Below are 27,468 nucleotides of genomic sequence, written 5' to 3' on the forward strand. Positions count from 1 at the left end.
AATGTGGAGGAGCTAGGAATCAAAACAATGACTCAGTGTTTAGCAGACAAGACCACACCCAGAGCAAACGGTCAGCTGCACATATACTTGGAGAATGTAACTGGATGATAAAACATAAGAAATTATAAACATCCATCTTGATTTCCTATATTTGGGGTGGTTTGGTTGATTATATTACTTAAAAAAAATCACTTCAAAATAACTTCACCACCCACTATGACCTCAGTAATAAACACAGATTAGAATAATAACTTTTCTGACAGTTTTGACTTACAAATTGAGAAAGTATCACTTTGTAAAAGTTGAATTCATGACAGTGCTTCTGTAATGATTTTATTCAATTGTACAGGTGTTCCTAATGAAGTGGCCACTGAGTGTATATTACAAGAAAATATATCTCAACTATACCCTTGTATGTTTGTATGAGTCTACAGTCAAAGCACAAAAGGTCTAAAGTACTAAAGTTCTGTTTAAGTTTGGTTTCAGGCAGTGATTTTAGTAACTGGATAAAGAATTTGTCAAAAAAAGAAAGATGGGACTGTGAAACAGTTGCATATCTTGTGTTCCTTTGGAGGAGCTGCTGAGGGCTCTTTTTGTAAACGGTTAAGACAGTTGTATATTTCTAGTCCACAATACTGTAACCTCAGTCAGTTGCAAAGCAGTGGATGTGTCACAGCAAAAGAGAGCACAATGCTATTTTCTTTGACATCTCTTTATAATATTTAATGGTTGGTTTTGCAGAAATACATTTTTTTGGCAGATAAAAGAAGTCATTAAAATTACATGACTTCTGGCATCACAGGATTTGGGGCTGAAGAGATGTACGCGATACATCCATAGTTGTGTGGAATGAGAAAAAAAACTTAAATTTAAAAAAAAAAGGAAGTGAAGGCTGGAACATGAAAAAGATGGGATTTTTTTCCCCACTAGCTGACATTTTTTTTAATTTAAGCTCTTGATGAGTTGCTTAAAACAAACCATATACAAATACATTATAAAACAGCAGCAGAATTCTGTAATATGTTCTGTCATGTAAGCATTCAAAGTCAGTTTATCCCAACAATGTCCTTTCTTGTCCTCGGAGAGCTCACAGAAGAGGGGGAGGAATGTAGTGGTCAGGAGGGCCCTGATGGAGTTTCCCGACCAGATTTGTTTATGGGATCTAGAGCAGTTCCTTCATACACAACCTTGTTCTTGATGCCCTCCTGGATTATCCTCTGCTGAACACGTATTTTAGCATTATTCAACCTGCAGTAAAACCTGGAGAAGGACACAGGAAGGAAGAGAAGTGAAGAGTAGTAGATGTACAACTACTACTTGTAGTTATATTAAAAAGTGAAACGAAAACAACAGTAGCATCTGATGATGGAAGATAATCTGCAAATATTGGTTTTGGAATGTTTATACAGGACAGAATCAGGTGTGTTAAAAATGATAGCTAGCATTTGTTCTGATTAGAATGTAAAGGACAGATGAGAAAAGGATGAAGTGTCAATCAGCATCAAGATCTACCAGGATCCGAGTGTTGTAAGCATGAAGCCTGCAAATCCCACATCATAAGACCTTCTCACTCGACCTGTGGAAAAGACAAATAAATTCAGGATACAAACATAGTTAGAAAAAGAAGACAATGGAAATTTATGTGTAGATTTCAATCCAATTTATAAGTTAAAAAAATGTTGAGACACACCAACAGTCTTCAGTTTGTTGTGAAAAATAAAGTTATCCTACATTGTTTGAGCATGCCATATTTAAATTTCCACAGAGTGCCACATAAAACAATAAATGAGCGATTAAAAGACACACAAACACAGATTTCAGTTAAACTTACTGGTTGCCAGAAAGTGTAGCAGACCAGCTACTATTGAGCCTCCAGCTCCATGTAGGATGGCCTCTCTGGCACATGGAGTGTTCTTCACATCTAGAATCCACAGCAGCCTGAAACCCTAAATAGACAGAATGGAGATACAATTGTAGTCTTTGAAAGTGAGAACTACTGGGATCTCCAGAAAATCAGTTTGGTGAAATGTTTTACACGTAACTTTGTGTCTATTTCGTATGCTTGATTTATTAACACATTGTGCACACACATCTTTTACTGGTAATATACACCCATCAGCCATAACATTACTACCACCCACCTAATATTGAGTAGGTCCATTTTTGCTGCCAAAACAGCCCTAACCCAAGGTGGCATGGAATCTACAAGACTTCTGAAGGTTATGCTGTTGGATCCTCCACCCAGCGGTCACTGGCAGATGGGGTCTTCATGGATTAGACTTGGGCCACAGAAGCTCCACTCAATAAAGATCTAAAGAATTTGAAAGCCAGGTCCATGTGTTTCTCAAAATATTCTTGAACCATTTATGCAGTGTGGCAGCACGCACTATCCTACTGGAAGAAGCCACTGCCATCAAGGAAATATCGTTTCCATGAAGCGGTGTACACTGTCAGCAACAATGTTTAGGTAGATGATATGTGTCTAAGTAACATCCACATGAATGGTGGGACTCAAGGTTTCCCAGCAGAACATTGCCCAAAGCATCACACTGCCTATGCCGACTTGCCTTCTTCTCATGGTGCATTCTGGTGCCATCTCTGTCCCAGATAAGTGAGACACACACACACCCTTTCATCCACAAGATGTAAAAGAAAACATAATTCATCAAACCACACCACCTTCTTCTATCGCTCTGTCCACCTCTGATTCTCACATAGCCATTGTAGGCAATTTTGGCAGGGGACACAAGTCAGCATGAGCACCCTGACCAGTCTGTGGCTATGCAGCCGCATACGCTACAAACTGTGACGCACAGGGTTCTGACAACTTTCTATCTAAACAGCATTAACCTTTTCAGCAAATGAGCTAATATATCTCTTTTACTGGATCTGACTATACAGTCCAGCTATCATTCACCATATGCCACGTGCTTTCCAACATATCAACTTCAGGGACAAAATGTTCACTTGCTGCCCAATAAATCCCACCCACTTTCAGATGCCATTGTAAAGCGAGAATGTTATTCACTTCACCTGTCAGTGGTCATAATGTTATGGCTGAATGTTATAGTTGAGATTAGCCACCACTGCCAGCCAATGTTTTATTGTAATGTAGTGCTAATTTGTGAATATACTGCAGGCCGAGTTTATAAGAAGGTTAAAGTGTCTCTAATAATATTTAATTTCCGTTAAAATACATTTTTGAACACTAACTGTGCTGAAACTATTATACTAAATCGGTATTTCAACCATAGACCTGAATCAATTTCAAATCAGTTCCGAACCTTTAATAATCCTGCGATCAAAATATAATAACTCAGACGTACAAAAATTCGTCATGTAACGTTAACTTTGCTTTTGTCTGTTACCATAACATGAAACAAGACTCCTAACGTTTGGGTTTAAGGACAAATTATCCGAGGTTTAGATAATGTAACGCTAAACATGTTTCATCGAGAGTAACAATTAAAAGGTGATTAATCGAGTAACACTAGCTTTTTCTGAAGGTTACTCATTGTTGATGACCTTCTAGTAACGTTAGCTTGATGTTAGCAAACCTTATTAACTTAAAAATCCACTGTAGTGTGACGTTAACCTGACGTTTAGTTAAGCTCTCACCTTGTTCTTGCTTTCCTCTTCTCCTCCTGCCATTTCACCACCGTGGTTGTTCTTCGGCGCAAATTTTATGTGTTAAAAACCAGCATCGTGTAGGCAACAGCGATTGTTGTAGCCACACAATACTTTGAGCGTGCGCACATCTGCCGAAACGGTCCGTTCGCTATTAGTGATCAACCCGAAAAAAAGGAAACGAGGACTGCTGCTGTATAGTTCCGATACTTCTTTAACTTCTTCTCTGTTTATGTAAAACTATTATGTAAATAGATACCGATTGTTTATGTATTATTTTTTTATTTTACAAGGTCCTGTATTATATTATTATATTTATTATTGGACTTTTAATAATATTGTATTATTATATTTGAATAGTGCTATTTTACAAATTGCTTTGGAAATAAAGAAAATTACTTTTATTTTATAAAAAAAAATTGTATTTATTATACAGCTTTGTGTTGCTTTTATATGGTGTGTTTTGTTTTTCTTTCAGAATTCCCAGCTGTTCCTCTACAGATGCAACACCTGTAGTTTGTTGATATAAGATGCTTTTATTTCCTAAATGAACAACAACCAACATGCATCTGCATGAGTTTATTAAGAAATGTAGAAAAATTGACTTAAAGAGTAAAACACTTGTATAATTCCCCACTGGTTCTCATACATAACGATATTTTACAAACAGCCCCTCCGAATTTAATGTCTTATTTTTTGTTGTTGTTTTTATTGCTGGATTACAACTTCCAAGAAACAGTTAATATTGTTAATATTAACACTTAATATTGTTGAAATCCTGAGATTGACTTTGGGAAGTTTGCTTTGTCCCCTATATGACAACTAAATTAAACTGTGTCATCCCAGCCCCAACAAGCTTTATTCTCCATGTACAGGGTGTAGTATAAAATAAACCATGTCAAGAGAAGATGCCAGAGTAATCCTGCACTGAGGAAACATGATGCTATCAAGAGTCAGGAGCTAATTGCATCTGGGTTAAATGCAAGTTTACCTACAACTTTTATTTTTTAATTGTTTACCTTAAGGTAATGTCACGTTTATTACTAGAGGTACCATAGTATAAATGGCTTCTAATGTACATGTATTTTACATAAATCTGATTATTGTGATCATTACAATGTTGAAAGAAGTGAGCACGCACTTAATGATTGTAATTTTTAAAATGCATAGGGTACATTTGCTATTTCAGCTCAGTATCACACAAGTATCAGCAGTAGTAGGCACCGGAAAGTCAAGGTGCAGCATCTGCATGTAGTGCACGGTTGGTTGGGAAAAGGTCTGTTCCCATACCGGGAGTCGAACCCGGGCCGCCTGGGTGAAAACCAGGAATCCTAACCGCTAGACCATATGGGACATGAAATACATTGTAGACCATTAATGAAATCATTGTCGCATCATCACATTTGTTCATAAATGTGTCTCCAAATAGGTACGGATAACTTGTAACTAGAAAAAGTGCACTGTGAATGCTTCAGTGCTGAAACGATTTTTAAAGCAATGCTGAAAAAAACACAGTTTTTGCTGAAAGAGCTAAAACTGTTGTTTTAGCTGAAAGCTAAATTAAAGGTGAACTGTTTAAAAATAGCTCAAAGTTTTATTATAAAAATGTAAAAAAGCTGAATTGAAATAAGCTGATTTTAAGCTTAATCAATTTAAAAGAAGCTAATTTTGACTCAAGTAGCTGTAACATGAAATAGTTACATGAAAATTCTGGAAATTGTAGAAATGTAATAGCTGAGTGCAAAGATTAAGTCAAACTCCTGAACAATAGTAGAATTTATAAAATACTATTAATTTTACTATTAATAAAAAAAGTTGAAATCTCAATAGGTCAAAGTATGTAGAACCATTTATATTTGAATGTGGAAAAAGTTGAAGAGATTCTGACAATTGTCCATTCAGTGAACCTGGACCTATTATCACTGGTAGTCTTCACCACAAACTAGTTTTACCATTAAATGTTAAAAAGTTAGAAAATGTATTAAAAGTGCTTTTATTTTGAAAATATGTTTCATGGGTGTGTTTTCACTGTACGGAGACTTCACCACAAACTCATTTTACAATTTAAACACTATAACCAACACAATTAACCAGTCAGTCAGAAATAGTCCTTGTTAAACCTGCATTGCTTTATTTACTGTTGTTTGTGTGTTTCGTGTAGTTTCTATGTGTGTGTGTGTTTGTGTGTGTGTGTGCATGTGTGTCTCCACTGTGTATCTTGAGGGAGAAAAACTGTCAGGTAAAGTGTTTGGAGGCAGAGCTGAGGCTGATCACATGACCTGCTGCCAGCCTGCCAGTTGATAAAAGCTGAAGTTGAGAACTGCGTGTCACCCACTCTAGCTGGGCCAACATTCTGCGAAACACAATAATAGATGTCACAGAGCTTCTTCCTTACTACAGTAACCACGTGTGTGACATTGTTTTACAATCCTCATTAAAGTTCACAATGTCTCGTGCTAGGTTGGACCCTGGTCTCATTTCAAGTCCTGTGTCTTGTTGTACCATCACCACCCTGTCCAACTCCCTATGAGACTTTTCAATTTATAAGCTACGTCATTGCGTCAAATATGGAAGCATTTGGGTTTCTATTGTGCTACGCTAAGAGCTCAGAGAGTTGTTAGCTGACACAAATGGATACCTAAGCATCAGCATGCAATGCAGAAGGGACTGGACAAAGTATAACTTTTTGACACCTTTGGATTGAGAACACGCTGGAAGATCCACAAACTGAACTTCAGGCTCCCAGCACAGTTTATAATCAGGCATCATGTCAGGCATTGTCAAACTACTGTTTAGTTTTATGTAGTTTTTTTGTCTGTTGTGTGCTTTTTAGTTCAGCAGCTGCACAAGCTTGTTTGGAGTTGTGAGCCCTGTTTTCTGTCGGTGCTTTCTTTCTCCTTTATTATTCATAAAAAAGCATAGGTTGTGTCCAAATTGAGTCTAAATATCAGACAGAGATAAGGACATGATGATACCAAATACTTACTAAGTCTTATCAGCAGGAAATGAGCTTCATGTTTTTATCAAAACCACTCTGTTCTAAAGAAGGAACTGTAAGTTAACAAGCAGCTACTGTGCAGCGTTATTTACTGAGCAGAACCAGTGAACAAATCAACACTTTTTAACACCTTATAAGAGTTTTAAAATGTCGTCCACGTGAAAGTATGAGTCCGTTTTAGTCCCACCTGTGGAGGAAAAGGCCAAAATTGAGAGGGTCCCCTTTACCATAAATAATGTAAAACTCTGTGGGCGACTGTGGCGCAGGAAGGTTGTCCACCAATCTCACAGTTGGTGGTTCAATCCCCACCTCCTCCTCCAATCCCCACCTCCTCCTCCAATCCCCACCTCCACATGTCGAAGTGTCCTTGAGCAAGACACTGAACCCCAACTTGATTGCTCCCGGTGAGTGTTGGCAAGCTGCATAGCAGCTCCCCCATCGGTGTATGAGTGTGTGTGATTGTGAGTGTGAATGGGTGAATATGAAGCAGTGTAAAGCACGTTGAGTGCAAATAGGTAGAAAAGTGCTATTTAAGTGCAGACCATTTGATTGTATATCTGTATAAAATGATTCCATTTTATACAGAATCTCAAAGTCCAGATGAAATAAATTGTTCATTTCCCACATTTCCCCTCTTTTCCTTTACAGCATATGAATATTTTTCTTTTGAATATTGTGCTAATGGCATTTCTAACAGAGACTTGGTTTATTACACAATTTTATTTTCTACTTTGTCTTAATGTTGTGGCGGAAAAAAAGAGGAAGTTTGGTTGTGCAATTGCACCCATGCGATTTGGATGATAGCCTGAAGTCACTGGTACGTTATTTGGAAGATATAAATGGTGGTAGAGCAGCGCTTAACCAGTAAGTTTTATTGCACTTTGACATTACTATTAGTATCAGCAGTGGTTGCAGAAGATATTCATTAACTTAAGTACTTAGGCTTTTGAAGTACTTGTACTTCATTTAACTATTTTGAGAATTGCAACATATATTGTTTCTCCACTACAATTTAGTTACAGTTTTCTTTTACAATTAATTAGTTTGACAGTTTTAGTTATTGGTTGTTTTGCCGATATGTGGTATTATACTAAACCAACTAGCCTTAACATTTAAATCAACGTGTTGGTTTTAAAGTTGGAGCAAAGGTCAGTATAGAAAAAAATGTTTTGGTCATTACTTAAAGAAATGTTTTACTCATTATATTAAAAATAATAATAATGCATGACTTAATGACTCCCTGTAGAAAGTAATTCACTACACACTTTGTTACTTTTGCTTTACTTTCCAACATCACTTGTAATACCTTGCTAAAAATGTTAATCCAAGACCTTTATTATGCTCTTTATTATAACTGCAAAAACAATATGGAAAAACAATTTGGGATCCCTAACAACATCTCCCTCCAGGATTTCACTGACTTTTCCTTGGATTAGTGTGGAAATAAATGCCTGATTTTGCTGTAGCAAAGTTTTTTCTTCCAAAACTAGTTAACAAGTAATAAGTAAATAAAAATAAACAAGTAAATAAAAATAAATGCCTCTCAACATTAAACCAAATCAAAACCTTATATATATATATGTATGAAGGTATATGTGACAATGAAACCAATGCACACAAATAAAACATTAAAGATAAAAATACATGACAAATTATAATCAATAAAAAATATAATAAATAAAATTTAATTTACCTATGCATTTTCTATCTTAAACAGATATAAACAATGATCAACAAAAGAAAAATAAGTCATATGTAAATAAATGCGTTAAATGAATGGTTAACATAACCATGAATCAAATGCTTTAAAAAACATCAACACTTCCTGCTGTTCTGAGAGCCTAAGACTCTTCCAACTGACCCCATATGAGTCTTTAAAATTCAATTATGAATGAATCATGGAACCCAGGTTCTGGCCTGTTGGCTTGGGGATAGTCCAAGACAACCTGTTTCTCTTTGAAAGGATAACTACTATTTTTGAAAATTGACTATGTGCCTAATTACTCGATTTCTGCTCATTAAGTGTAGGACTTTTAATTCATTTCTGCACTGTTTTGTTTGGTGTTTTAATAAAAGATCCAAATACATTAGTAGGACCATTTGTTGTTACAGTATTAACAGTAATACCAAAGCTACCGATTTATCAGATTAAAATAAATATTTTAAAAATATTTTTTCACAGCCTACTTCCAATATGTTTCCTGTTTCCTGCAGACACTAACACACCTGCTGCTCTTTGCTTTGTTATTTTAACAGCAGGTCCCAACTGTGAAGAATGGATTATTTCTACTACCCCTCCTTCAATGGAAGTAGCGACCTGGATAACTCTGATGATTATTCAGAAAATTGCACAGAGTTTGGAAATCTCTTTAAGCTTTACCAACCAGTCAACAACGGAATAAGTGTTACTGCATGGATTGTGATCAGTGCAGCTTTTCCACTGTGCTTACTGGCCATATACTCCCTTTATTCACTGGTATTCAAAGATTTATGTAGCATGACGTCATGGACGTGTTTCACTTACTGATAGCTTTTATAGTGCGGACATGCTGTTGATCTGTGTCTGACAGGTGCAACAAAACCAGGTGGCTCCAGTCTTTGTCATCAACCTCCTGATCTCTGACCTCATACAGATTTGTTGCTTTGTGGTTCGGGTGGCAGAAAGAAGGAGATGTATCTTTCTCCTTGTCTCTACATCTATCTACTGCTTGGGCGTGGTTGTCAGTGTTGGCTTCATGATGTGTATTGCCCTGGAAAGGTAGGAAGTGTGTGAGCAGTTCTAATGAAAAAACACAATGAAAGGCAGAAATCAGTGTATCCTCATTCACTAGCTCTCTCTTCCTTCTTTATCACAGGTTTTTGGTCATTGCGTGTCCACTGTGGTACCGCTTCAAACGAAACATCAAGTTCTCTATATTTGTGTCAGTTGGTGTCTGGGTCTTAGGTTTCATTCAGTTCCTTGTTGTAGTACTGACTAGGTCCATGATAATTTTTCACTCCATCTTTCTCCTCCTTCCCTTCCCTGTGTTCATCTTCTGTCTGGTTGGCACTCTCAAATCTCTGTCATCAGCCATTTCTGTAACTCCTAAAGAAAAATGGCAAATTATAGGAACTTTAGTTCTGGTGCTGCTAATTTACACCCTGCTGTTCCTGCCCTGGATCATTTCGGTCTTGAGAGATTCATTTAACTTGCTAGATCACTCTGCTTTATACTTATCATTTCCTCAGTTCAGCCCTCTTGCAGATTTGGTTCTGTATGTTTTCATGAGGAAAGGTGCTGTAGGCAGGCTGGTGGCCTGCATGTGTTGTTGCAGGAGGACAGGAGAGCACCTGCAGAACCAGGTAACCACCACAAACAATACAGAAGGAAATTCTGTGGTGATGGAGCAGGGGAGAAATATTTTTCTCACTCATGTTCACTCCCCTCCACAATTATTGTAACAGTAAGGCCAATTTTTATTTATTTTTGCTTTAGACAGGGGAGGTAATGTTATGTCATGGTTTATTCATCTTCATTGATGATGTAACACATGATGGCAGCAGCAAAATGAACTCAAATGTCTTCAGAAACATTTTGTCTGCCAATTTAAATAAAGATGCAACCAAACTGGTTGGGAGATCCTTCATCGTGCAGCAAGATAATGACCCAAAACACACAAAGGAGTTCATCAGGGGCAAGAAGTGGAAAGTTTTAAAACCTTGCACGGCATTTTACCTGCTAAAGAGGAGGCTGAAGGGAGTAACCCCAAAAACAAAATCATTTTATCCATAAATCCATTACCGCAGTGGTTTTCATTGGTGGGGGACTCTTCATCTTTTCTGCACAGGCTTAATTACTCAGCTACACATGCGTGAAGAGGATTTAGAGGAAACAAGGAATACAATCCATGGTTTGTTATTTTTTGTGGTGTCATCTCAGCAGCCACTCTGTTCACTAACAATGTATTAATTTGCTCATAATGCAATGCTGTATCTTCATAATAAAAAAGTTTAATTAGCAAAACATGGCTGGGTTTTATTGTGTACAGTTTACATTGTACAGTTTATTGAAATGAAGAATTGTTAATGAAAAACAAAGGTATTAAAAATTGTAGGGAATAGTGAATGTATCAGGGAGAAGGGTAACAACTAAAAGTGTCAGAAAAGAAGTAAACAGATAGAACAACAGTCTTCAGTCTAAACCCAAATCTAATACATCTAATACACAAATCCTCCGATGCAGCATGAAATAACTTATTACCAGCGATCACAGGGTGTAAGAAGTCAGAGAGGAAAAATCAGGATTAGCAGTAGAAACACAGAAAACAGGAAGAAGTTCTGAGAGAGAAGCAGGTAAATGGGCAGAGACAGATGAAGGCTCTGGATAAAAAGGGGGAGCAGCGGGCAGAGGGAGACAGAGGAGGATCCGAGACGAGAAGTGAGATCAGCTGGATTCACAACACGTCCAGCTGTTGGGTAGAAAACTGTTGATACCATGTGCAGAAATAATTTATACGAATATAGACTCATATTCAAACTGTTTGATTATTTGAATGCACTGTAAATAGATACACCAGTGACGCTTGTGATGTATCAACAGATACTATAAAAAAAAACAATTTAATCACCTTCACAAATGTCACTTTTAATTTGAATTAAAGCTGCATCCCATCCCAGCTCCAGAGGAGTCAAAGCCCTAATTAGATCCTGTGTTTTCATATCCATTGTAAAGGTTCTAAGAATGTGTGTGTGTGCGTGTGTTTGTGTGTCTGTGTTTGTGTGTTTATGTGTGTGTGTGGTTTTTGAAGTTAGAAATAAACTACAAACTACAATTACAAACAAGGTCTATGGTGTCTGTTTCATCTCTAATTTAACTGAATCCTTTTACAAATGAGATACAATAACTACAGTACAACTCCCAGATTTATGTAAGAATGTCAAACAGTCCCTAGACGGCAGTCTAAGCATAAAAACTAGCATTGTGGCTTATTGCTAAAGCAGTATTGTTGTATTGTGCGCTATATAGTTGTGCGTTAGACTGTAAAATGCTGCTGTAAGCAACATGCTAATTAAGGTAATAATCAGTAAAATCTGTCACAGTAACTCATTATTACTAGACAGGTAGCTACCAAGCTGGCTAGAACTGTATTCAACAATTAATTTAAATTTGTTCAAATTTTGTAATTTAAAAAAAGTTTTGGTTTGTGTATGTATTACCCCAAACAAACAACACAAAGATTTGTTATGATAAGAAAAATGTAAATTTAATGCTATAGTAGTTGCTTAGATCCATATTTTATCACTTTGACACGTGGCAGAGAGGAACCAGAAGATCAACCAGTGACTTTGTTATCCAAGAACAACTGTATAACAGACTGAGCCATGGGCCCTGAAGACATGATAGGGAATCAGAAACATTTTACACAACAGTAAATTAACAATATAGCAACAGTACCCATAATTCTCACTGTTTTATCTTCAGTTGTCAGTGTTGTTCAGTAAGTCGGGCGGAAGTAAAAATTAGGTCGTAATTCTCCTTTTGTCTAGACGTCAATCTTTAATTGAACTTCCACAAAATGAACAACTTTAATACAAAAGTATAAAGTAGAAACACTGTGACATATAACTGTTTTCAGTACATATTTTAGCTTCTACGATAAACAAAACATATGAGTTTAGTCATATAAATCTTTGATTTAAGAAGGAGAAAGCCTTCCTGTGTTAATCATAGTTTTGGAAATGGTGTCAGTAGATGATAGAATCAGCCTACACCGAGCTGACTGTGATCACAGTGTCATTGTTCACTCTGCTGCTGATTTCACCGTGGTCCATACTGCAACAACACACACAGGCCAAAAGCTTGTCTGCAGCCCCTTTCCTCAGGAAAAAATACACACTCATGTTGGTGAGTGGAATGAGTCGAATGATAGTGATGAGCACAAAGGAAACAGTGTTAAGTCCTATACCTCTTACCAGGGACCAAATGATGGTAGGGAGGAATAACAGTGTGTAAATAAGCAGCACCAGGACCAGAATTGCAACCGTTCTGCGTTTTTCATCAGGGGGGACACTTCCTGCTGCAGATAGAGCTTTAAGGGCCCCACCCAGCAAGTACATGAGCAGAGGAAAGGGCAGGAGGATAAAGCAAACAAAGCTGATTATTATCTCTGTGCTGACAAACTCAACAAAGAAAGTAACGCGGAAAGCACAGAAGAGAGGAGGAGCCCAGATCACAAAACAGACCACTATAGGGATTTGAATGACTTGGCGCAAGCAGGAAAACTGCGGTGAAGTGATGACCAAGTACCTGTAACACAAAGTGGGCTCATGTTGAGAAGAATGATGAGGAAGAATTCAATAATAATAGACAGTCAGAAAAATACCTTTCCAGGGCGATGCACAACATGAAGCCGACACTGGCCATCAGACCGAAGATGTAGATATTGAAGAATATTGCAGCGATCCTCTTGTCTTGAAATACTATCTCAAACACAACCATTGAGCAGAGCTGAATCAGACCAGTAAGGAGAAGGTTGATGAAGTAGACGCAAGCAACATTGTCTCTTCGTACCTACAGGAAAAAAATTAAAGTTCTAAACTCAGCACATCTTTCTGACACAATCACACACAGTCTGAACCTGGCAGTGTGCTCACAGGAAGCAGACTTCCCTTTCTCTTAAGTTAAGACAAGTCAGGTTTAAGACCATGTGTGATGACTAGTTTAGTTTTTCAATATCTATTACAGCTCAGCCTCTAAACATCATGAATTTCCATGTCAGTTTCCATGGCAACCTAGCCACATGTTTCCAAGAACTGCTAGGACAGTAAGTATGTATGTAAAGGTTTTGTTTTCTGGACCCAAATACACACAAACAGAAGTTAATGGAAGCAATGAAACTAACAACAACTAACTAAACAGTCACATTAACCTCAACTGACTAGAGCAGAGCTCCATATGTATTCTGCATGAACCTGGGATTCAATTCACTTCAAAAGGTGTTTACCTGCTGCGCAGACACATAACGTTTACTGATGGAGTAAATTTGATTTATGCAGCCCATAATCCAGATCACACATCGTCACACATCCATCCATCCACTATCTATACTGTTTATCCTGTTACTGGTTAAAGAGGCTGCTGGTTTGGACTCATGACCTTCTACCTGTAAGCACCCTCCTTTACATATATATCAATTAATTACACACCAGAGAGCAGGTAGCGTAGATGGTGACTGTGTGCGAAAGAAGGCCGACACTGCCGATTACCCATGTCACGACTTTGACGATGAACTGAGCCTTTTTGGTATTGAACCCAACGTCTTTATAGTGCTCGTAGTGAAAGTTGTCGCCGTAATCATAGATGTTGTCCAGTGAGGTGTTGTTAACGCTGAAATCTTCCATCCTTCAGAGTGAAACCTGTTATTTGAGACAACAAATGGTAAAAATTGATGAATTATTTTTTATTAATCAGGTACATCACTAAATCAGTGACATGCAAAGTCATAAACATGCAGTATAATCAAACATAATAAAAGCTTACCATATATCAGTTAGATTTTCTCAAAGGAATATGTAAAACTAAATTCTTATTGTCATTGTGAGATCTGAAAAACTATTGAACTGAGGGTGGACAGACCAATAAAGTTGTATCAATTAAAAAAGGGGTCATGGTGACGTAAACTACTGCCTTGTAGCTCATAAGAAGCTCATAGGTTTACATGTGTGTGAAGACTCATATTCTAGTTGAGTTTCAGTTTTTGAAGCAAAGTGTAAAGAGGAAACATAGAATTCTCTGGCATTCGCAAAAGAGGAAGAAGAAAAAGGGACAAAGAGCTGAAGTCTTTTCACGTCCATGTTTACCTTGATTCCCTTAACATTAAGCAGTTATTTCATGACTCCTATAAAAAGATGTTCCTCTAGTTTTTTCCTATGTTTTAAGACACATTTCTAACCACTACATGACAAGCCATTAAAGCTTTTTCTTTAACTATATTATTATATATACTATTACTATTACTATATTATCTTATCACCCCAACTAAGCCACAAACAACAGTTTTGAGAAAGGTGGGAGTTTCACTTAATGGCCCAGGAATCTCTGTGGGATTTAGAAGGAACACAGAGAAGAAGAGAAACGTAAGCACATCCTGGTCCAGTCAGCCAGCTAATAATATTACAAATATTAGATTTCCAATTGTTTCCACTCAAAGGAATTATAATTGTTATTATGGGATGTTGAGTTTCAAATGCTAGTTTAAATGCTGTGAGCATCAAAAATCTGCTTTCACCAAATAAGAAATTTCTCAGGGAGGAGAGATGCCACAGTGTTTTAGAGAGGACAAAAATGTACATTTTATAATCCTGAAAAGGTCCAACAACACAGTAAGACCCCAATTAGTTCATACATTTTCAACAACAATGCAGTTTGTGTTGTTGAAAACATCTATTCACTTGAAATTTACAATGATCTAAACAGGATAAAACACATCATCACACATACATCAATTCACTCATGACAGAAAAATTAGTTTCCACACTAAACCGTATTTTACAAATGGTAACAGGAACATTTCCTCACATTCTTTTCCACAACATCCTGTAGTTTACTTTTAATAGTCAAGTCATTTATAATCTTCTAGTACTCTGTGTTATTACTTCTCTTGTGTTACGAGGAGAAACTCTAACGGATTGGACTGTAGTGTGTTGTTCACCCACAGCATGTAACAGTTCGTTTACATTTCAACACACTTACAGTTTTATAAATGAAACTAACTATGAAATCAGAAATAGTAATGTATTATAAATCTTACCTTTGAAACCTGGAGAACCACAACCTGGAAGTGCTTTCTGCACACGAGTTTATGGCTTTCACATCTGCAAAGACACATTCTGTGGTCATGTGGTAAGGAACGGGGGAGTGCAGTGGTTCCATGAATATAAAGTGAGATTGACTAAAGAGAAATGAGAAGTCAGTGTGGGTAATGACAGAAACCAATGGGAATAGTTTGACTAAAGATAATTCAGCAATTCTAAATATTGCATACAGGGAAGTGCCAATACCACTCTGTCCCAGACTGAATAAAAATACATACATTTGAGTACACGGCTTTACAGTACAAGTTTAGTACTTGCATTGGTACTAAACTGTTTTATGAGTTAAACTGTAGACTGTAGACTGAAGAGTAAAATCCTCATTCATCCATTGCAGTTAATCAAATCCTCCTATAATAAAAATTCCTGTGCCTTGTCCTGCCAGAACTAATATGGCAGCAATTAATTAAAAAAGAGAACTTCAGGTAACATTCTATACACTGCATTTAACCCGTGATCATGTCGATGTTTTTAATGTGGTTTCAGGAGCATGATGTTTGATGCTTGAGTAAGAGTACAAGTAAATAAAAGCGGGATCAGCATGGATGCCCAATATAGTTTGCTTTAGCTCTCACATGGTGTCAAGAGAAATGAAATGTCCCTTACAAACATGCAAGAAGAAAAACCCTCATGAAGTTTCCTAATATATTTCTTTTATTATTTTAGTCAGTTGTGTTTCAGAGGAAATTGTGGGTTCTGTTTTTTTGTGAACGGGTGACATCAAATTTGTCCACATCTGCACATTTATATGGAGTCCAATAACATTTATTGTGATGGATGCAATTCATATATGTCTGTGATAGTTAAGATAAATGATGCTGGTAACATTTTGATTACAGTTGTTGCGTTGAAATTCAAGAGAGGGCAACGACGGTCTTTCAAATGATTTGAACTTCAGCAAAATATTAAGTTTAAAATATAGAAGCATACAAATGCAAACTGTGCGGAGCTCCGGTTCAGACCTAACCGATACCACAAAAGGTGTCAGAGAGTCTGACTGCCTGACTCTTCCTCCACCTATCTTATATAGTCAGTCTTTGTCTTCCGCAGCCGTATCTTTCAGGTGCGTCATCTGGCGATTTTTCTCCTTCTTTTGCCTGTTGCATCCCCCGCAGCTGGCTCCAGCTCCCTGCTTTGGTATCTGCAAGACAACCTCCCTCAACCAATACAATAGGCTTTACTCACACACACACACACACACACACACTCTATTACTTTAATATTTTCTACAGTCTATCAGCATAATATTTTCCACACAGTACATTTTACATACAGACTAACAGGTATGTGAAGAAAAAAACCAAAAAACCAAACACTTGTTAAACACTGAGTTAAAAAAATACAAAGCACAACATCCAAAATAAAGTCTAAAAAGAACTGTTCAAAAGTTCAAAATTTGATACAGCTGATTTTGATACCAAAACATTGCTACAGTTTAACACAGACTAAAACAAAACATGTTTTTTGTACATTTATGGAGGAACTAATGAAGGTTTACACAAACATTTCACAAACACTAGTATAATAAGGCTAACACCAGCACTTCCTTACTCAGTAAGGAAGTGCTCCTTCTCCGTCTCCTTGTCTGTGTCCCTTTCTGCTGGTGTCCCCGGCTTTGGAGATGTGTGTTTTCCAGTGTGCAGCTACTGGTCCTACCAACCTGCCCAATGGTTTGTTGTTGTTTTTGTTGCTCTTTATCTTTCTCTCTTCACTTTTCACTAACCCCAAACGGTTAAGGCAGATGGCTGCCCACCCATAGCCTGGTTCTGCTGGAGGTTTCTTTTGTTAAAGGGAGCTTTTCCTCTCCACTGTTGCCTAGGGTTTGCTCAAGGGCAATTTGCTGGGTTTGCTCTATACATCTTTATAGTCTTCACTTTATTCTGTAAACTGTGTATGTGACTTTATTTGTGAATTGGCATTATATAAATAAAGTTGAATTGAATTGCAATTGAATTGAATTGAAGTGTTCCTATTAACATTTCTTCTCCTGTTTTTTCCCTTTTCTTTCTTTTTCAGCCTACACTGAGCTGACTGTGATCCCAGTGTCATCGTTCACTCTGCTGCTGATTTCACTGTGGTCCATTCTGCAACGACACACAGAGGCCAAAAGCTTGTCTACAGCCCCTTTCCTCAGGAAAAAGTACACACCAATACTAGCGAGTGGAATGAGATGAATGATAGTTCTGAGCGTAAAAGTTACAGCATTAGGTGTTGGGCCTGTTGCCAGGGACCAAATGATGTATGGCAGGATCATTAGTGTGTAAATAAGCAGCACCAGGACAAGAACTGCTACAGTTCTGTGTTTTTCATCAGGGGGGATGCTGCTGGCTGCAGACAGAAATTTAAGGGTCCCAACCAGGAAGAACATAAGCAGGGGAAAGGGTAGTAAAAGAAGGATGTAAACAATGATTATGTTTATTTCTGTGCTCATAACCTCAACAAAGGAAGTGACACGGAAAAGCCAGAAAAGAGAAGGAGCCCAGAACACAAAACAGACCACTACAGATGTTTCCATTGCTTGTCTGAATCATGAACACCTTGCTGAAATGATGAGTGAATACCTGTAACACAAAGTGGGCTCATATTAGAATTATCCAATAAAATGGTCGGACACAGAAGTAGCTTATACTCCACAGACAGATAACCACCTTTCCAAGGCGATGCACACCATGAAGTCAATACTGGCCATTGCACCAAAACCGCAGATTTTATTGAAGACCTCATAGATCCTAAAGTCAGTGACTGTCAATAAGATGATCAAGGAGCAGAGCTGAATGAGGTTAGAAACGAGAAGGTTGATGAAGTAGACTGGAGCAACTTGGTCCTTTTGCACCTGCAGAAAACAATTGGTAAAGGAGAACAAAGTTGATGTAAACAGTCAGAGCCAATTACACTTTCAGTTCTTCATCAGTCTCATTGGTGCAAATACAACATTATAACAAGTCAGAGGGCAAATGCCTGAGAATATAAATCAGATCTGATCCAACTCACAGTCTTGGAGGCAACAAAACCTTTAAAGTAACAAAATAATGCATACTTCAAATCATAAATACTACATTTAAACTTACCAGATGCTCACATCCAAAGCACATTTCAGGAAATCAGTGCACACAGGGGCAATTTATGGTTTGGTGACTTGCCCGAGGACATTTAAACATCCTGGAATCAAACCACTGCTATTGCACTGATCCACAACTGAACTCATATCACAAATAAATAAATAAATAAACTCTACTAGTTAGTACAGTGTTTCAGAGTGGATGACAACTGCAAAATAGATGTTTTTTCACATTCTGACACATATTTGTCTTTAAAAAAAAGAGGAACGATGTTGTTGCTACTTATGCCCCCAGCTGGAATCAGAAGAAAGGCAACAACACACACCCCTGTTTTTATATGATAAGATAAAATAAATATGTAAAAAGTAAACATTCACCAAACATGGTGATATACTTTATTTTAAGATACTTAATAAAATGGAGGTAGGGCAGCGATTTAAAGCAGCCCGTTTGTGATTTGAGGATTTGTGGACCTCTGTTTTAATGGGCTCCAATGTGAGCTTCAGACTGAAATAAAATACTGAAAGAACCGTACGTCCTGTCAATATGACAGTTACATTCCCTGAAAGAACACAAAATGTAGAATTTTAGAATTTTAATGTAGAATTTGTTAAGAAAAGCTGAATGTTGACTGAAGAACAGAAGAAATAGAAGATAAAAAGTTGATAAAAGTTGCCGGGAAGCTGAGAGGTTACATTTAGACATTTCCATTTAGTCATTTAGCAGATGCTTTTGTCCAAAGCGACTTACAAGTGAGCTACAAGGCAGCAAAAATCTGTCAAAGAGAAAACATCAAAGCAAAGTCGTTTCAGAAAACTGTTAACATTTCACAAGATGAAAGTGCAAGAAAAAGCAGAAAGGAAGTTTTTTTTTAATTAGAAAGAAAAGATTTCGTGCATAGGAAGGTGTGGAAGAATTCAGTTTTCAGCAGTTTTTTGAATATTGGGAGTAAGTTTGCTAAGTGTGCAGAATTTGGTAGCTTGTTCCACCATCATGGGATCATTGCGCTGAAGGTTAGAGTGTGTGATGTCACCCACTCTAGCTGGGGAAACATTCTGCTATACACACTAATGGAGAAGTTGAAAATTCACCAAAAAGTACATCAAACTAAACCTGCCATTATTCAAAAACCATAAGATTAACAGCTTTCAGCTTGTCCCTTCAGGGGTCGCCACAGCAGAACACGTTCCGTGTGTTGATTTGTCATGAGTTTTTACACTGGATGCCCGTCCTGCCGCAACCATCCCATATTTTTGTCCGGGATTGGGACTGGCACTAAGCTGGTCCTTGGTGGCTGGGTGAGGCCACACCTGGTGGGTTGGGATTTTATACAAACTTCCTTCAGCATCCCAACCCAATGCTCTACCACTGAGCCACAAGACGAATACAAGGCAGATAGCTGAAAGTCTTGTGATTTGCTAAAGGTTTGAATGGTCTCTCTAGGATGAAGTATGCTTTACTAGTTAAAGCTGAAAGATGAGCTGAAGAGTCTCTTAAATTATTTGAATGAAAACAAATTGCTATAAAAAGCTGAATATTTTATGAAATATCAAAGATATTAAAAAGCTGAATAGAAGAGCTAATGTCCTTAATAAGTTGAAGATTATAAAGTTTGAACCGTGTTTCTAGCTTAAAGTAGGCTGAAGTAGTTAAGTGCCAAAAAGCATGCAGAAGATGGAAATCATAACATTAATAATAACAAAGATTAGGATAACATACTGTGAATGCTGGAAGCAGCAGAATATACGTACACACAACACAGTGAGTACTGCCAATTACATTAAGCTACCACATGACCCAACATAATTTCTTCGGGCACTAGTGTACAAACAAACATGAAGTCTTCAGACCACTTTGCTTTTTGCACATTTTGGGCTGTTAATTCATTCTTCAAATGAAAAACGTTCCATCTAATCATTCCAACGACCATCTATCCACACACAATAATTCATAGTGTTCAAGTGATGATGCTTGTGTTAATGCTAAATTAAAATTAAACTATTAATTTTTAAGTACTTGGACCCTGAATTCAGTACTTTACTAAATTATGTCAGTTCATTTGGCCTCAAATGGAATTTCAAGAAAAATTAAAGCAGAATCTACTTGACCATATTTAGGACTGTCACAGCAAAGTATCTACATATTGTATTTCTATAGATTAGACATTCCAGGTTTGATTTTAATTATTTTTGTATTTAAAAAGTCTGTTTTTAAATGGATTAACCTAAAGGCAGCGGACACAAATGGGCTCTGAGAGAATATACAAACTGCACAGTCTGCTGCTTCAAACCCATAAGCTTCTAACTGAGTGAGCCTTTACAAATGAATCTTTTCACTGTGGTGCCCATTACTTTCTTACTCTTAAATCTTATACACACCAGAAAAGAAGTTTTGTAGATTGCCGCTACATTCAGGGGAAGGCCAACACTGATAAATATCCATTTCACCACATACATGATGAGTCCAGCCTTTCCATAGTCATATGTGATGTCGCTATGATTGTAGTTGTTATAGCTGTTGTAGTCTGACGTGTTGATAATGTAGAAATCATCCATTCTTCAGTGAAACCTGTTGTTTGAGAGATTGAATGATGAAAATGGAGCAGGTATCTAATACTAGATAGTTGATTTATTCAGCTTTGACATGCAAGACCACAGAAATACCGTATTAGCAAGTAAAAAAGCTGAACTTGTGTTAAATAGTGTGTGAGAAATATATAAAAAACTATTCAGTTTCAGATTGACCACAATTTACAATTACTCTTATTTCTATGATTTTATTGTATTTCAGATAACTTTGAGTCAGTAATTTTTTGCATTTTTATAATTCTGTAGTTGTGGTCAGTATTTTTACAACATACATATTTAACAGAAGAATGTATAAATTTGACCCTGTGTTAACATCAGAAAACCCAAAATGAATTTAAAAAAGGGGACCTAATTCTTGGCGTTTTCTCCTTTTAACGATGCAAGGATGTATGTTGAAACATTATTTCTGCAAGAGTCAAATCGCACATATTACTCAAAAACTGCTGAATTACGATAGGCCCCTAGATTAAAACAGACGTTTGTCCGTGAATGTTTAACAAATCTGAAACATCCTCATTTCTCCATTTACTGTTGTCACTAAATTGTGAGATGCCAATGTTGAGTTTGAGCATGCACACAGTTGTCCATCCATCCATTTTCTATAACCATTTATCCTGTTCCACGTCACAGGGGTGCCGAAGCCTGTCCCAGCATTCATTGGGAAAGAGGTTCATTGGGACAGAGGTTTTTTGTTCAAAACTGTCATAAAGGTGATACTTCTGCTCTCTACTTATTATTGAGGTCAAAATGGGTGGTGGAGTGGTACTAGAGTGCATTGAAGAAGAGGTGGTTCTTGTGGGAAACTTAGCCGTAACTTCTATAAAAACGTCAGGAGTCAAGCATTTGCAACTTCAACTCTTTACTGAACAACTACAATGGAATTACATTACATACGTGTTGCATACAGTGTGGTCGTTGTTCTTGGTAGCAAAACTATAACAACCTTCTTTTTTTGGTAACTTTCTGTTCTTGTCTATTTAATTCTAGTCTACATTAACCACTACACCCATCTACTGTCCCTCTTAAGCAATTGCACACACATTTATATTCCCAACAGAGAAGGAAATGTTTGAATATTTATAACATTTAAACTATTCCAAACTGCACATTCTTTCAGTCTTGACCACCTCCTTAATTTTAAATAGATTCAAACTAAAACCATAGAAACCTTGTAAGACGTTGTGAAAGTAGGATTCAGGGGAGGTGCACAGGTGGTACTACTACAGCAGAGCAGGTACTGATATCAGAGTAACATGGTTTCATTCACATCCATAAATCTCACTGATGCTCTCTTTCAAAGTGAAGCTATCAAGAGTCCAGCTGTAATCTTCACTGTCTAAAAGCTTCTACAGCCAAAGACTTTCTACTGAACTTGTACTGTACATTTACAGATTTAGAAGTAAATGAATTACAGAATAAGAAAAGTATTGTGGCATAAAAATCTTACCTTTAAAACCTGGCGGACCATCGACTGAAAGTGTTTGGCTTCGGCGTCTACAAAGACACATTCTGTGGCAAAGTGACAAGGGGACGTGTTTTATTCTGATGTGAGTGACTTTCATGTAATTATGCAAGTGTGTTGTTTCCTCATGTGTGAATGTTTCATTGCATTGTTTTCCCTGAATACAATGTGTAAGTGAGATTATGAAAGTCTGTATCCCCTTACATTGAAATTGCATGTAGGAATTAAACCATAACCCGAAACCTAATATAATAAAAATACACATTCAGCTCATACAAAGCTTTTATCATTAAACTAAATAAAAACAGCGAGAGGTCGCAGAGCTGCTAAAGAGCAGAGTGTTGGGAAAGAAAACAGGCGAGCGAGGTAGAGAAGATTCAAGCCGCATCTCCCATCTCTGATTATGGGCAACATGAGGCCTCTGGAAAACAAGGTGGACGAGTTGACGGCACTGGTGAGGAAGGAAATTATCTTTCGAGATTGTGGACTAATTTGTTTCACAGAGACCTGGCTGCAGGACAGTATGTCCGGGATATGCATCAGTATTAACTGCTTCAGCACAATGTAGGTTGATCGGAGGAGAGAAGAAACAGGAAAGGAGGGGGCCTGGTCATGTACATCCACCACATGTGATGTCATGCTGGTCATGTTATTGTGAAAAAGAGTCTGTTGCCCGGAAATAGTTGGGCCTCCGTCCTATATATCGAGAGAGTTTTCACACAGCATACTGTTCGCCGTCTATATTCTTCCCTCCGCCTCCTCAGACAGCACATGTGATGTCATACACTCATGATCTCTGGTGACTTGCAAACCTCTCCAAGACTCTCCTCACCTTCACACATTATGTAGATTGTCACACCGGGGGGAGAAGATACTGGACCTGATGTACTCAAATGTTAAAGAGGCCTACAGGTCTTCTGCCCTTCTGCCCCTGGGAAGGTCTTACCACAACCTGGTCCACCTCCTACCTGTGTACAAGCCAATGGTTCAAAGGCAGCCCCCCACCACCAAAACAGTGAAAAGATGGTCTGAGGGGGCCACAAAAGCCCTGCAGGGATTTTTTGAGGCCACGGATTGGAAAACGCTCTGAGTCACATAGTGATGACATTGATGGATTTACAGCATTACAGACCACATAAACGTCTGTGTTGACATCTGTATACCAACAAAAACTGTGCACTACTTTCCAAACAACAAGGCACAGGTCACCAAGGGCATTAAAATAATCCTGAATGAGAAGAAGACAGCCAGCGGTCAGGTGACAGGGAAACAGTGAGGGAGATCCAGAGACAGCTGTCGGTAAAGATCACAGAGGGGAAGGGGGCTTGCAGGAGGAAGCTTGAATAGAGGCTCCAACAGAAGGAGACCAGAGCAGTCTGGAGTGGCAAGACGAGCATTACTGGATAAGATCAGCTGCCAGAGGAGAGAGATGAGTGGGGATAGAGCTAATGATTTTATCACCTTTTTCAATAGATTTGATATGACTCATTTCCACCCCCCCAAGGTGCTTCACCTCAGTTGCCTAGTCTCACCCCTGCATGACTCAAACACCACTCCTGTCTCTGCAGCAATGATCATCTCAGCAGAGCAGATGAGTAGAGAGCTAAGCAGGCTTCGCCCCAGAAAGACTGCAGGTCCTGATAGTTTCAGCCCCAGGGAACTGAAAGCCTTAGCCCCACAGCTATGTGGCATCCTTCAGCACATCTTCAGAGGGTGCCTGTGGGAAAACATCATGCCTGGTGCCAGTACTGAAAGTGGCCCACCCCAGTGTCCCCAGTGACTACAGGCCTGCGGCTCTAACCTCCTACATCATGAAAGTGTTGGAGAGACTGGTCCTGTACTTCCTCCAGCCTCTGGTGAAACCATCACTGGACCCCCTCCAGTTTGGGGGTAAATGTTCTTCCCATCTGAAGGGCCTTGGATATGTGCATGTCAGGGTCACTGGAAGTTTGTATAGTGGTCAAGAGCTAATAATGGAGTTTGTCCTAGGTGGTCAGAGGTCAAACAGAGTCTGCCTGGCAACTGAGAATCTGCCGACTGTGTATATGGTTGAGTATTAGTTGTGCTGTTTGGTGAAGGACTGTTGTGATATCTGGAAGACTGTATGTGTGGGGATGCTGGAGATATGGAGCTAACAAAGACTGGCTGACTGTGGCTTGATGGAGCTTTGTGACTTAGATGTGTTGTGTTGTGGGTCTTAAGCTTTCTTCTCACAATGGGAGTCCACATAGTATATCCCCCATGAAAGTTTTTTTTATTAATATCGGAATACTGCAAGGAAGCGGATAAAACACGGTCTGCTGTCTGAGTCTTTAGCCGGGCAAAAATAATTCTAGCCTCTGCTGGGTCCATTTCTGCCTGGTATGCGCTGCTAATATACTGGTCTCTACCCAAATGCAGAGTGAATGCAGCTAAAATTTGACAAGGTTTATTAAAGGACTTGACAAAACTAGAAGAAACTAAAAACCCCAGAACACAAGTAGCTACACAACAGGGAAACAAGGGATAAAGCAAGTCAATGCAAAAAGGATCTGTTAACTTCAGCTGGTAGCTAAAATCAGGTTGGTAACTTGACAGGTCACAAAACCAGTCAATATTTCATGGACCAATTAGCTCCCTTGTACCTCACTTGTAAATCGCTTTGGATAAAAGCATCTGCCAAATGACTAAATGTAAATTATACTTTAAATAAGATATAAATACCTAAAGTATGCATACCTACAACTACCAAATGAGCTACAGCCACCCCAGTCAGTAAACACAGTATGTATAGTGCATGCAGTCCTGCTGACAAGGAAAGTTTACTGTATATTACTAAAGTAATGTATGTATGATGTGGAGGAGCTGTGTTTTCCGTGCAATAAATGGTCGTGGTACCTGTAACATGCTCATTGTCTCACTAAGTCCAGTTTAGTTTCTTTTCTCTCTCTCTGCTCTTAATCACCTCAACTAGCTGAGGCAGACGTCTGCCCTCCCTGAGCCTGGATCTGTTGGCGCTTCCTTCCATTAAGGAGAGGTTTTCCAATCCATCGTCACTAAGGGCCCACTCAAAAAGGTTTTTTCGTGAGTTTCTCCATAATTCTATTAGGTTTTGATCTTACAGAGTAAGATCAAAAGCTTAGTCGCTAACTTGCACCACACACACCAGAAGTAATTACTGAGGGCAGATTAGCCTGGTAGGAAGGTAAAAAAAACAGTTTCAGTTACACATTTTGTCAGGGATCGGGTAGTTTGGTTTTAAGGACCCAAGTAAGGAGATGGCAAGAGGAGGTACAAAGAAAAAGGGTATTTATTATAAAGAATTAAGGAAGGGCGAACACAACCAAAAATCACCCCACAAGGAGGACAATGAACTTATAGATGAGTTAAGAGAACAAATAGTAACTAAACAACATAAATCCAAATGTAAACTTAAATACCAAAAAAGGAGGACAACTTAGATTTAGTTTGATTAATAATCAAACTAAATGTGAGACAGAGGGAAATGAACATGAGTAACCAATTCAGGGTGCAAGATATAAACTGACAGGTGAGGATAAACTAAGGCAACAATGTAAGAAAAGAGGAACAAAACCAGAGAGAGTCCAAAAACAGGGATCAGACAGAGCAGAGAACAAGAGCCCAAACAGGGAGATCCAGGAGCAGGCAACACAATAAGACATTTGGCAAAGTAACAGGGAGCAAAGAACACAGGATACAGTGGATAAATGGGATAAAGGATGAACTGGCAAGGGACTGAGCGGAAAGCCGGGTTTATAAGGACAGAGAAGCAAGTGAGACAAATCAGAATAAACGAGGTACGTAAAGACACCAAACAGAGTAAAAGGAAGTGGCACAGGAGGAGCAACCAAATAAAAGCCAAGGGCAGGAAATAAAGCTGGGAAAAATACGGAACAACTAAACACAGGAACAGGATTGTGCACATGTACCTTATCTGAGATAAGTCAGATATCAGTTTCTCTCACTACGTTTTTACAAGTCCCCCTCACGAGAAACAGATCGTGAGAAACAAACTGCTAAACATCTCCCATCATGTCTTGATGTGAGATAACAGAGTTACAGTGTTCAACTACAAACAAGTACTAACACGCTACAGTATGCACAGTTACAGGTAATTCACATAAACAAAGGGACTAGACAGGAGAGAAACCTTAACTGTTTCTAGGAAATAAGCCATATTTTCTTTCTTATTTTCTTACAAATCATTTCAAGCATGGTTTGCATTAGAAAAACATCTAATCTAAGTTTTGGAAAATATATCTAACTTTTCCCTAAGAAAATATTTCAGATAATATTAAACCAGCTCTAACCAGTAACAAGCTACAACAATGATTTATATAATGTCCCAGCAGAAGAACAAGAGTTTCCCATATTTTAGGAATGAATGAGGAGGAGAACTGGAGACAGGAAGGTAAAATAACATTGGATTAGGCAGATATCACCAGTGCCACGCACTTCATAGTTAAATATTATAATATTTTGTCACATTACATTTTTGTAGCAGTTGCAACCAGGCAGATTATTATGTATTTTTACCTCCCCCTATAGTTTGTTTTTTACTATTTGTACCTAAAAATACTAGAATACATAAGTTACTTATTTTGCATTTCCTAAACAAACACATAATTAATATGCAGTTTATTATATCTACAAACATTTTTAATTTGTTGATCTTTTAAATTGTTTTCCAAATGTGCCAACCTATTTATAGCATGTGCCACAGCCTGCCTATCCCAATTAAAATGTGTATATCTCCCACTGATTATAACACGTATCAAATTGCATCCTATAGCAAAGCCGGCAGTAAATTACCATCATCATCTAAGGTCTTAAGCTATAAGCTGCTGAAATGACAGCTGGTTCCCACGTCATCAAAAGCATCGG

At 38.0% G+C, this 27,468-nt stretch overlaps 3 protein-coding genes and 1 non-coding gene across 8 annotated transcripts; 1 reads left to right on the plus strand and 3 right to left on the minus strand.

Annotated features, from left to right (window-relative positions):
• Positions 1-696: 696 nt before the first annotated feature.
• cox20 (cytochrome c oxidase assembly factor COX20) lies at positions 697-3,777 on the minus strand. The gene is made up of 4 exons (XM_067511610.1): positions 3,619-3,777; positions 1,832-1,946; positions 1,513-1,576; positions 697-1,260 (listed from the first exon to the last, which is right to left on the minus strand). Exons 1-4 carry the CDS (start codon positions 3,649-3,651, stop codon positions 1,116-1,118), a joined length of 357 nt encoding a protein of 118 aa, XP_067367711.1. The 5' UTR covers positions 3,652-3,777; the 3' UTR covers positions 697-1,115.
• A 1,131-nt stretch (positions 3,778-4,908) lies between these two features.
• Positions 4,909-4,980, minus strand: trnae-uuc (transfer RNA glutamic acid (anticodon UUC)). Its single transcript has one exon. It is a non-coding gene; the product is annotated as a tRNA-Glu (tRNA).
• A 3,920-nt stretch (positions 4,981-8,900) lies between these two features.
• LOC137133843 (G-protein coupled receptor 4-like) lies at positions 8,901-10,636 on the plus strand. The gene is made up of 3 exons (XM_067521542.1): positions 8,901-9,101; positions 9,196-9,383; positions 9,481-10,636. The coding sequence occupies exons 1-3, from the start codon at positions 8,901-8,903 to the stop codon at positions 10,064-10,066; spliced, it is 975 nt and encodes a 324-aa protein (XP_067377643.1). The 3' UTR covers positions 10,067-10,636.
• Positions 10,637-11,831: 1,195 nt separating this feature from the next.
• On the minus strand, positions 11,832-22,684 carry LOC137130922 (G-protein coupled receptor 4-like). 5 transcript variants are annotated; one of them, XM_067511624.1, is made up of 4 exons: positions 15,415-15,561; positions 13,811-14,020; positions 12,988-13,175; positions 11,832-12,911 (listed from the first exon to the last, which is right to left on the minus strand). In XM_067511624.1, the coding sequence occupies exons 2-4, from the start codon at positions 14,003-14,005 to the stop codon at positions 12,371-12,373; spliced, it is 924 nt and encodes a 307-aa protein (XP_067367725.1). In that variant the 5' UTR covers positions 14,006-14,020; positions 15,415-15,561; the 3' UTR covers positions 11,832-12,370. The 5 variants fall into 5 exon arrangements, 2 of the variants coding, with proteins under 2 accessions (XP_067367725.1, XP_067367733.1); XM_067511632.1 differs by lacking the exons at positions 12,988-13,175; positions 13,811-14,020; positions 15,415-15,561 and adding exons at positions 18,124-18,308; positions 20,913-21,102; positions 22,570-22,684 and having other exon boundaries at positions 11,861-12,911; XR_010914920.1 differs by lacking the exons at positions 11,832-12,911; positions 12,988-13,175; positions 13,811-14,020; positions 15,415-15,561 and adding exons at positions 16,119-16,650; positions 18,124-18,308; positions 20,913-21,102; positions 22,570-22,684.
• Between the last annotated feature and the right edge of the window lie 4,784 nt (positions 22,685-27,468).

This window comes from Channa argus, chromosome 1, assembly GCF_033026475.1.
Source record: "Channa argus isolate prfri chromosome 1, Channa argus male v1.0, whole genome shotgun sequence".
Classification (NCBI taxonomy): domain Eukaryota; kingdom Metazoa; phylum Chordata; class Actinopteri; order Anabantiformes; family Channidae; genus Channa; species Channa argus.

Excerpts from the sequence above, each read along its gene's own strand:
- cox20 (XM_067511610.1), bottom strand. The coding sequence starts at position 3,651 with ATGGCAGGAGGAGAAGAGGAAAGCAAGAACAAG. Across the intron at positions 1,947-3,618 it reads AAGAGGAAAGCAAGAACAAG|GGTTTCAGGCTGCTGTGGAT; the intron begins GTGAGAGCTTAA and ends CTGTCTATTTAG. Across the intron at positions 1,577-1,831 it reads GCTACACTTTCTGGCAACCA|GTCGAGTGAGAAGGTCTTAT; the intron begins GTAAGTTTAACT and ends TCTTTTCCACAG.
- LOC137130922 (XM_067511624.1), bottom strand. The coding sequence starts at position 14,005 with ATGGAAGATTTCAGCGTTAACAACACCTCACTGGACAACATCTATGAT. Across the intron at positions 13,176-13,810 it reads TCTACGCTACCTGCTCTCTG|GTACGAAGAGACAATGTTGC; the intron begins GTGTGTAATTAA and ends TTTTTCCTGTAG. Across the intron at positions 12,912-12,987 it reads TTGTGCATCGCCCTGGAAAG|GTACTTGGTCATCACTTCAC; the intron begins GTATTTTTCTGA and ends TTTGTGTTACAG.
- LOC137133843 (XM_067521542.1), top strand. The coding sequence starts at position 8,901 with ATGGATTATTTCTACTACCCCTCCTTCAATGGAAGTAGCGACCTGGAT. Across the intron at positions 9,102-9,195 it reads TATACTCCCTTTATTCACTG|GTGCAACAAAACCAGGTGGC; the intron begins GTATTCAAAGAT and ends TGTGTCTGACAG. Across the intron at positions 9,384-9,480 it reads ATGTGTATTGCCCTGGAAAG|GTTTTTGGTCATTGCGTGTC; the intron begins GTAGGAAGTGTG and ends TCTTTATCACAG.